Source organism: Herpailurus yagouaroundi, unplaced genomic scaffold (assembly GCF_014898765.1).
Source record: "Herpailurus yagouaroundi ecotype Mexico unplaced genomic scaffold, PumYag 250, whole genome shotgun sequence".
Classification (NCBI taxonomy): Eukaryota; Metazoa; Chordata; class Mammalia; order Carnivora; family Felidae; genus Herpailurus; species Herpailurus yagouaroundi.
The window spans coordinates 15,224,859-15,236,277 of NW_024412467.1; the positions used below are offsets into that span (position 1 = coordinate 15,224,859).

The window sequence follows — 11,419 nt, forward strand, 5'->3', positions numbered from 1 at the left end:
TTTAAAAAAATAAAACTAAAAAACGAAATGGGATCACGTGATATACAATGCTTTTCAAGAGGCTTTTAACTTTTTACTCACAATCAAGTGTCTTCCCGAATCAATTAATCTAATCTAATTCTTTTCAATGGCAACGCGACATACCATGTAAGTGTATCGATCTATTTAACCAAGCTTCAGCTAGGCATTCAGGCACTTTCCAACAGCTCCTTATCAGAACTGTTATACATACTACTCTACATATCCTTGCATAGTCCAATTTAATCTTTAAGAGAGTTCTCTAGAAGTGGGATTGCCGGGTCAAACATCACAAAGTACAACTTTGGATCCCGAAGGAGTTCTTAAAAATCAACCACTTTTTTTATTTTTATTTTTTTTTTTTTGATAACTACTCTAAGATATATGGAATTACATTCTTAATGAAAATATATTTGGATATGGTCTACTTAGGGAATCTACCTTAGACCTCTAAATTGAAATTTTCAAGTCGATAACTGTATAAAAAGCCCCATTATTAAATGCTGTGGGAAAGAAGCAAACAGTATTCAAAGAACCTAACCGGGTGAGAGGGTTGCTATCTTTAAAGCGACTGCATCCAAGAACAGGATAGTTCGTAGTTGTTCAACACATTCTGTATTTGTTTACTCCATGGGCCTCACAATACTTCCAGAAAGCTCACAGGGTGGTGTAGCCCCACGAGCTGCTGGGCCATCTAGAGAAGCATTAGGGCTCATAGTAATACTTCTATAAACTTCTTCCTCGAAAAATCTCTCCACATCCATCCCATCCTGTCTCCAATCCTCGGCCTTCCCAATATCCTCGGCCTCTTCTTGAAAGAAAATGTCTGCCTCCCTTCTCCTTTTCACTAAAATGTGGTTGACTTCTGAGGGTACCACCTTCCCCAACACCCTCTCTCAATTAAAAGTTTTTTGTCGTTGCTGTTGTTCTTTTTAACTCTGTTATCCCATTACTTCCTGGCCAGGCAGAGAAACAGGTATTCTCCTTGCTCCAAAATGCCAAAGACAGGAATTGTTCTCCTGCAGACACTTCTCTGCTGCTTATGCCAACCATCTGAATTATCATCCGTCACCCATCATCTTGGCCCCTCTGTTCACTTGGCCCTGCTTCCTGTCAAGCCTTAGTAGTTACTGAAACTCCGTCATGAGGGACCCACCTTCACTCTCTGGCTTCTCAGTTCTTTCACTTCCTCACCTCGTATAGGATTTTCTTCCATTTCACCATAGCTACACTCTCTCGGATGTTATCATTACAGAAATCTTGATTCATAACATCCCGTTTTCTAACTGCATTTTTCGGGCCTTTCCCAGCCACCTGCTGTCCTTCCCTCACTGTCCTAACTTTTGATCCCACTGAAACTGTCAGTCCATTGACATTATTTATGGACGGAATGTCTGTATCACCCCCACTCCATTCAATTGCGGAAACTCCCCCCATCCCCGCCATGTGACGGTGTTAGGAAGCAGAGCCTCGGGGAGGTAATCAGGATGAAATGAGGTCAGGAGATGAGCCCTCACAAGTGGATTAGTGCTCTTAGAGGAATCAGACAGAGTTTGCATTCTCTGCTCTCTACCTTGTGAGAACGGACATCTTTATGTTACTGAGTCTCCCCACCTATTGGTCCTGAAATTAGTAATAATGCATTTAGAGTTTCTCCATTAAGCATGATACTGGCTTCTGGACTGATTTATCATACTACAGAGTATCTCATTACTACTGTTTTATGTGGGCTTATACAAATTCAGACACAGATGTAGACTTTTCTCAAACACCTTTTGAAATCTATGAAAGAGAGTCACAATGATTTTTCTCCCTAGGTCTATCAGCAATCAATGTATTGATAGATTCCCTAATATCACACCATCTTTGTATTGCTGGAATAAATCTCCCTTGATCGTGACACATTACTCCTTTCATAAGGTGCTAAATGGTGTTTGCCGATATTTTGCTTAGAATTTTGCCTTAATTATTTTGAGGGAGATTTGTTCTATGGTTCTCTGTGTAATTCTTGTTGGATTTTAGCATTGTCACACAAGGTTCATTTAAAAATTGGGTAATTTTTATTCTTCTGTGTGCTGGAACAGTACTAACGTTACCCTTTAGTACCATTTAGTCAACAGCACCGAAGTTATCCTTTCCTGAAGGATAGAACTTCGTGCACAATCTGAACCATACACATCTCCATGGTAGTTCTTTTTGACTCTCCACTTCTTCTATGAATAGTTCCCATCCCTGCAGGAGTCCATTTTGTTAAATTGTAGTTTCCTGGAAAATTGCCCATGATTCCAAGTCCTCATCAAAACCAGTTAACACATGAACAAATAAACTCTAGTCCCTGCTTGACCCACACATTCCTTCCACCCCAGGTCTCCCCCACCTCCCTAACTGGCAACGCCATCCATCCAACTGCTAGAAAACAGAATCCCAGGAGTCATCCTTACTTTATGCATCACTTCCATCTATCAATGATTTATAAACCCTGGCCCCAAAAGGTACCTGGTGTCTCCCCATTTCTCACCGTCTCCAAAGCCCCTCCATCCAGTTCAGCTCCTCTCCTCTATTCTCACTTCCCCAGTCAATTCTTAACAAGGCAGCTAGGATGGGATTCTTAAAATGTAAATCAGATCACAGTACCCTCACCCCCAATGCCTTTGCTTGAACCCACCCATATTTCCCTTCACCTGTAGTACGAAATTCAAGCTCCTCAGCCTGTTCAGTGAGGCCCTGACCTCAATGAGACTCAGTCATGCTCCCAGCTTCATTTCAAGTAACTGTCCCCTCAAACACCACTCTGAGCTAAGAACTTTCAGTTTTTCAAATATGTCATGTTCTCCCCTACCCAATCCTGTTGCCTTAAACTGTTCCTAAGTATGGTTCCTTCCTATTCTTTTTCTTTTTCTTTTTTTTTTTTTTTTTAAATGTTAGTTTTGAGGGAGAGACAGAGCATGAATGGGGAAGGGTCAGAGAAAGAGGGAGACACAGAACCTGAAGCAGGCTCCAGGTTCTGAGCTGTCAGCACAGAGCCTGACACGAGGCTCAAACCCACAAACTGTGAGAACATGACCTGAGCTGAAGTGGGATGCTTAACCGACTGAGCCACCCAGGCTCCCCTGGTTCCTTCCTATTCTTGAAACCCTATCTTGAATGTCACTTCCCCACAGAGACCTTTGATGACCATCCTATCTGAAACTGCACACCCTTGCTCTCGGCCACAGCACTTGTATCCCTCAAAAGCACTTTGTAAACTTGTGCTTAGTTTATTTGCTCACTTGTCTCTTTCTGTCTTTCTTCAAGGAATTTATTTGCAACGGGGGCGGGAACATATCTGTGTGTTACCAATTGTAGCTCCATGTTTAGCCTGTTGCCCGATGCAGAGCAAGCACTCAATTACAAATATTTGTTCAATGAAAGACCAGATCCAAAAGGATAATTTCTAGCATGGAAAATATTATGAAAGAGGAGAAAGCTTCTTGGAGCCCAGAGCGTTAGAACATCTTTCACTGCTTACTTTCCCCCATTCCAATTCCATCGAAGCAATCCTTTGCACCTACCCCAGGAATGCAGTCGTCACACAGGACTTTGGCTTTCCTCATGAAGACTGATCTGGATTGAGCCTGGAAAAAACGGATCCATCTCATTATATTTAGCCAATTTAAGACTATACACGAATGTACATACATACATCATAAGGTTATTTCATAGATCGTTACCTTCCTGGATGTCAGCTGAGGAGAATCAATGGCCAATCCAGAATATCATTCTAAGTAATTGATATTTTCACTTGGTCCTATTTCATGCACTGCATCTGTCAACACCACTAGCCCAAAACATAGGTAGAGGGATCTCATGACAACCATTCAAAGTATTAATCCCTACTTCCTTGTAGCACTGCGCTAGGGGCTGCAATAATCTAGTCTGAAATAATCTAGTCTAGTGAAACGAACGATCTCCTTTCCATAGCAAAATATGTAAAAACCATCACTGATGCACAAACATGCCAAGAGGGCAGCCACTGGGTACCAATCAGATCCAGATACTGGATCTTGACCAAGTCCAGCCTGGTGCCCAGTAAGCACCCAGCATGAGCTAAGAGCATCATTATCATCTCTCCTCTACAAGCCACGGGGTGGTTTCCTTAGGTGATTGGAAGAGTGGAGAGCAAAGGCAAAACCCTGGGAGATATGTATTTTGGAGGGTTTTTTTTTTGTTTGTTTTTGAGTATTCTAAAGTCATACAAAGGGCCTATTGTCAAGGGAGGTGAAAGCAAATAGTAACTATTCCTACAATGTAATCTGTATGAACTGAAAAGACAGTTGTCTAAAAGCTGAGGTTTAGTCAAAAATAAGTGAATTCTCCAGGTTTCAGAAATCTAGGGGGTATAATCTTCTCTACTTCTTAATCTAGTGTTGGTTTATATCAGCAGTTCTCAAAGTGTGAACCTTTGGGACCCGCTAAGGGACCCCTTAATTTGGAGACCCCTAAGCTTCCAAAGGTTCCTTGAGTCCAAAACTACTTTGGTAATAATGGTAAGTAATAGTAAGACATCATTTGCTTTTTTTCATTCTTTCTTGCACAAATATACAGTGTCTTCCAGAGGCTACAAGATATGTGATATCACAGCAGACTGAACTGAGAAGCAGATATGAGAATACAGCTATCTTCAGTGAAGCCTGATATTAAAGAAATTTGCAAACACAACCCAGTGCTATTCTTCTCACGTTTGTCTTGAAAAATCTGGTTATTTTTCATAAAAATATATTACTCATATCAATATGTAAAATTTGTTATTTTTTTCATTAGTCATTGTATTTTTTTAATTTTTTTTTAATGTTTATTTATTTTTGAGACAGAGAAAGACAGAGCATGAGCGGGGGAGGGTCAGAGAGAGAGGGAGACACAGAATCCCAAGCAGGCTCCAGGCTCTGCGCTGTCAGCACAGAGCCTGACACGGGGCTCAAACACACAGAGTGTGAAATCATGTCCTGAGCTGAAGTCGGACGCCCAACCAGCTGAGCCACCCAGGCGCCCCAGTCATTGTATTTTTACAAACCAGTCTTTTGAATACGTTCAGCCATGAGTGAAAAAAACTCATTATCATTTGAATTGTGAGCTACATATATCATGACAAGACTTTTGGAGAGTGAACCCAGGATAAACCCATACCAGTAAAACAAAAACCACTAAAAACAACAACAACAAAAAAAACCTCCCGAACATGATATATAATAAATATATATACATATTAATTTAACATAAAAATTATTGGAAATTATGTATTATCCTGAGTTATTTATGTCAAATTCTACTTTTTAAATGTCTTTCTTTCACATTTTTAAGGTATAATTGATACACAATGTAATATTAGTTACAGGTGCATACAACACAGTGGCTTTAACAATGCTGTAGGTTATGCTATGCTCACCATGGTGCGGCTACCATCTGTCACCATACGATGCTACTAAAATACCACGAACTGGGGGCACCTGAGTGGCTCAGTTGGTTAAGCGTCCAACTTCGGCTCAGGTCATGATCTCGCGGTCCGTGAGTTCGAGCCCCACGTCGGGCTCTGTGCTGACTGCTCAGAGCTTGGAGCCTGTTTCAGATTCTGTGTCTCCCTCCCTCTCTCTGACCCTCCCCCGTTCATGCTCTGTCTCTCTCTGTCTCAAAATTAAATAAACGTTAAAAAAAATTTTTTTTTTTTTAAAATAAAATAAAATGCCACGGACTGTATTTCCTGTTGTACCTTTCATCCCCATGATTTATTCCTTCCATAACTGGAAGCAGGTGTCTCCCACTCCCCTTCACATATTTTGACCGCTCCCCCATACCCCTACCTACCTCCATACCTCTGATAGCCACCAGCTTGTTCTCTGAACTTAGGAGTTTTTTGATTTGTTTTTTAGATTCCACATACAAGTGAAATATGGTATTTGTCTTTCTCTGTCTGGCTTATTTCACTTGGAATACCCCCTAGGTCCCTCCGTGTTTTCATACATGGGAGATTTCATTGTCTTTATGGCCGAGTAACAATCTGTTGTGCGTGTATATGCATATACACACATACACCCCCATCTTTACCCATCCGTCTGTTGATGGACATCTAGGCTGCTTCTGGATCTTGGCTACTGTAAATAATAGGGGCGCATGTATCGTTTTGAACTTGTGGTTTTGTTTTCATTAAATACCCCGTCACAGAATTTCTGGATCATATATTTCCATTTTAAATTTTTTGAGAAAGTTCCAAACTGTTTCCCACAGTGACTGCACCAGCTTACATTCCTACCAACAAGGGTTCCTTTTTTTCTCATCCTCACCAACATCTGTCATTTCTTGCTTTTTTGATACTAGCCACTTTGACAGGTAGAAGGTGATAACTCATTGTGATTTAGAATTGCATTTCTCTAATTATTAGTGATGTTGAGTATCTTTTTATCTGTCTGTTGGCCATCTGTACGTCTTCTTAGAAGAAATTTCTATTCGGGTCCTCTGCCTATCTTTTAATTGGAACATTTGGCTTTTTGGTATGGAGCTATCTACACCCTTCATATATTTTGGATATTAACTCCTTAACAGATATATCATTTGCAAATATCTTCTCCCATTCAGTAGGTCGCCTTACATTATGTTGATGGTTTCTTTTGCTGTGTGAAACCTTTCTATTCTGATATAGTCTCAATAGTTTATTTTTGCTTTTGTTTCCCTCACCTGAGGAGACATAGGGTTGTGTCAAAGAGATTACCGCCTATGTGTTCTTTCAAGAGTTGTATGGTTTCAGCTCTCACAAGGGATAAGTCTCTAATCCATTTTGGGTTTATTCATATGCATGGTGTAAGAATGTGGTCCAGTTTTTCCAGCACCACTTATTGAAGAGATGGTCTTTTCCCTAGTGTATATTCTTGTCTTTTTTGTCATATATTAATTGACCATAAAAGCATGGATTGATCTATGGGTCTATATTTGTGCCAGTACCATACTGTTTTGAATACCATAGCTTTGTAATATAGTTTGACACTAGGATTGTGACACCTCCACCTTTGTTCTTCTTTCTTAAGATTGCTTTGACTATTCAGGGTCTCTTGTACTTCCGGATATATTTTAGGATTATTTGTTCTAGTTCTGTGAAAAATGCTGTTGGTATTTTGCTAGGGATTATATTGAATCTGTAGGTTGGGGTAGTATGGACATTTTACAAATGCTAATTCTTCCAGTCCATAAGTATGTATATAGTTCCATTTGTGTCCTCTTCAATTTTTTTCATCAAGATTTTATAGTTTTCAGAGTACAGGTCTTTTTTCCACTTCTTTGGTTAATTTTATTCTTAGGGATCTTATTCTTGGTGATGTCATTGTAAATGAGATTGTTTTCTTACTTTCTCTTTCTGCTGCTTCATTATTAGTGTAAATATATGTAACAGATTTCTGTATATTAATTTTATATTCTGTGACTTTATTGTATTTATAGGTTCTAATAGTTTTTTGATGGGATCTTTAGGATTTTCTGGATATAGTATCATGTCATCTACAAATAGTGACAGTTCTACTTTTTCCTCCCCAATGTGGTGACTTTTACTTCTTTTTCTTCTCCTATTGCTGTGTAAGACTTTCATTACTATGCAAAATAAAAGCGGTGAGTGGGGACAACCTTATCTTGTTCCTGATCTTAGAGAAAAAGTTTTCCATTTTTTACCATTGAGCATGATGTTAGATGTGGGTTTGACATATATGACCTTTATTACGTTGAAGTAGGTTCCTCTAAACCCACCTCATTGGAAGTTTTTATCAGTAACAGAATTAGAATTCTGTCAAATGCTTTTACTGCATCTACTGAGATGATATGATTGTTATCCTTCATTTTATGATACAGCGTATCATGTGGATTAATTTGTGGATATGGAACCATCCTTGAGTCTCTAGAATAAATCCCACTTGATCTTGGAGAATGATCCTTTTAATGTATGGCTGAATGCAGTTAACTAATATTTTCCTGAGAATTTTCGCATCTATGTTGATCAGGAATATCGGCCTGTAGTTTTCTTGTTTTGTAATATCTTTGCCTAATTTTGGTATCACAATAATGCTGGCCTTGCTGAATGTATTTGGAAGCTTTTCTTTCTCTTCTATTTTCTGGAATAATTTAAGAATGGTATTAATTTTTTTTTTTTAATGTTGTTGGAACTCACCTGTAAATCCATATGGTCCTGGACTTACGTTTGTTGGGGCTCTTTTCACACACAGTGTTATATTCATTTCAGGTGTACAATGTAGTCATTCAACAATTCCATATATTACTCAGCACTCATCAAGTGTGTTCTTAATCCCCTTCACCTATTTTGCCCATCCCCCCCCCCCCCCCCCCCCATAACCATCTGTTTGTTCTATGTTTGTTTTTTGGTTTGTCTCTTATTTTTTCCCTTTGTGTGTTCTGTTTCTCAAATCCCACATATGAGTGAAATCATATGGTATTTGTTCTTCTCTGCCTTATATTTTGCTTAGCAGTATACTCTAGATCTATCCATGTTATTGTAAATGGCAAGATTTCATTTTTTTATTAAGGTCGCTTCCATAAAGTAGCTATTATAAATAATGTGGCAACACATGTAGGGGTGTGTGTATGCCTTTGAATTCGTGTTTTTATTTTTGGGGTAAATACCCAGTAATCCAACTAGTGGATCATGGGGTGGTTTTATTCTTAATTTTTGGACGAACCTCCTTACTGTCTTCCACAGTAGCTGTACCAGTTTGCAATCCCACCAAAAGTGCACGAGGGTTCTTATTTCTCCACAGTCTCATCAACTTCTGTTGTTGTGTTTTTTATTTTAGTCATTCTGACAGGTATGAGGTGATATCTCATTGTAGTTTTGATTTGCACATCCATGATGAGTGATGTTGAGCATCTTTTCATGTGTCTGTTGGCCATCCAGATGTTTTCTTTGGAAGAACGTTCATGTCTTCTGCACCTTTTTAAACTGGATTCTTTAGTTTTGGGTGTTGAGCTGTATACATTCTTTATATTTTTTGGATACTAACGCTTTATCAGATATGTCATTTTTAAATATCTTCCACTATTCAGTAGGTTGTCTTTTAGTTTTATTGGCTGTTACCTTCACTGTGCAGAAGCTTTTAATTTTGCTGTAGTCCCAATAGTTTATTTCTGCTTTTGTTTCCCCTGTTTCAGGAGACATATCTACAGATGTTATGGCCAATGTCAGAAATTACTGCTTGTGTTTCTCCTAGGATTTTTATGGCTTCAGATCTCATATTTAGGTCCTTACTCCATTTTTTGTTTGTTTTTGTGTATGGTGTAAGAAAGTGGTCCAGCTTCATTATTTTGCATGTAAGTGTCGAATAGAATGTCTTTTTCCCGTTGTATATTCTTTCCTGCTTTGTCAAAGATTAACTGACCATATAATTGTGCATTCCCCCAATTCCAAAACCAGATAAAGACCCACAAAAAAAAATGAAAACTACAGGCTAATATCTCTGATGAGCACAGATGCAAAAATCGTCAACAAAATTAGCAAACATAGTCCAGCAATGCGTTAAAAAAAAAGCATTCCTCATGACTGAATGAGATTTATTCCTGGGATACACAGATGGTTCAATATTTGCAAACCAGTCAATGTGATACATCACATCAATAAGAGAAAGGATAAGAACCATATGATCATTTCAATAGATGCAGAAAAAGCATCTGACAAAGTACAACATCCATTCACGATAAAGCCCCTCAATAAAGTAGGTTTATACAAAACCTCGGAACAAGGTTTATACAAAACTCAGCAACAAGACAAGGATGTCCACTCTCACCACTGTTATTTAACATAGTACTGGATGTCCTAGCCACAGCAATCAGACAAGAGAAAGTAATAAAAGGCATCCAAATTGGTAAAGAAGAAGTTAAACTCTTACTGTTTGCAGATGACATGATACTATATACAGAAAACCCTAAAGACTCCACCAAAAAACTATTAGGTAAACGTATTCAGTAAAGTTGCAGGATACGAAATCAATGTTCAGAAATCTGTTGCATTTCTATACATCAATAATGAAGCAGCAGAAAGAGAAATTAAGAAAACAATCTCATTTACAATTGCACCTAAAATAATAAAGTACCTAGGAATAAGCTTAACCAAAGAGGTGAAAGATCTGTACTCTGAAAACTAGAAAATACTGATGAAAGAAATTGAAGAGACACAAAGAGATATTCGATGCTCATGGATTGGAAGAACAAATAACTGGTTTTTAAAAATTTTTTGATGTTTATTTTTGAGAGAGAGACAGGCAGAGACAGAGTGTGAGTGGGGGAGGGGCAGAGAGAGAGGGAGACACAGAATCTGAAGCAGCTCCAGGTTCTGAGCTGTCAGTACAGAGCCCGACGCGGGGCTCGAACTCATGAACCCTGAGATCATGACCTGAGCTGAAGTCAAAATGCTTAACCGACTAAGCCACCCAGGGACCCCAAGAACAAATACTGTTAAAATCTCCATACTGCCCAAAGAATATATATAGAGAGAATATATTCTACGATACCACAATTCACTATGTATCTAAGTGTTTTTCTCGGGATGGACTCAATTTTTTAAAATTATTGCTTAAAAGAAAACAAACTGGATCAAAAACACGGACATTTGTATGATCCTGCTTATGCTTTTCAAAATTGACACTTCTAGAATGCCCTAAGCCACACTCTCTGCTCAGGGAGTGCCACAAAAGTAGTTGGTTTGAAAGGATGCAGCTACATAGCTGCTTCCGTGCAGTTTCACCCACATCGATCACCCATACTACAGCCAGCACACTACCCTCATTCTTCAACTAAGATACTTCTAGAAGGAATACTTTGAAAAAATACCTCAGCACTTGCAGATCACAGAATGATTTCAGGGCATCAGACTGTTTCCCCCAAAATTCCTAGAATTGAACAAAAGTGTTAAGTATTTGGCAGTTATTCTAGTCTGGAACAGATCCTCGTAAGTCACAGAGGATATTCAAGAAAAGGACTTACCAGGGCATCCTTCTCAAGGTGTTTCAGAGCCTGAATATCCTTCTCAAGATTGCTCAGCTCTTGAAGGACAAAACTGTGAAACTTCTCTAGTTTATTCAGTCTGATGAAAGTAAAAAGCACCAGATTTCATTGGGACTGCTTGAATAGGACAAAAGACAATCCTCTTATTGCCAGGATACTTCTTATTCTTCTCCAGACGTTTGTTTTAAGGACACATAACTCAGGGCACCCGGGTGGCTCAGTAGGTTGAGCGTCCAACTCTTGATTTCAGCTCAGGTCATGATCTCACTATTTGTGTGTTCGAGCCCCACGTCAGGCTCCAGGCTGACAGAGCAGAGCCTGCTTGGGATGCTCTCTCTGTCTCTCCCCAACTTGTGCACTCTCTCTCTGTCCCCTCCCC

General features: G+C 39.1%; 1 protein-coding gene across 1 annotated transcript in view; it reads right to left on the reverse strand.

Moving 5' to 3' along the window:
- Positions 1 to 11,419, reverse strand: part of SYCP2L (synaptonemal complex protein 2 like) — a 108,879-nt gene that overhangs the window by 12,237 nt on the left and 85,223 nt on the right. Inside the window, exons 27-28 of the mRNA XM_040460497.1 lie at positions 11,020 to 11,119; positions 10,867 to 10,925 (exon numbers count right to left, since the gene is read on the reverse strand). Of these exons, the coding sequence (XP_040316431.1) occupies positions 10,867 to 10,925; positions 11,020 to 11,119 (159 nt within the window). The remainder of the gene's footprint in view (positions 1 to 10,866; positions 10,926 to 11,019; positions 11,120 to 11,419) is intronic.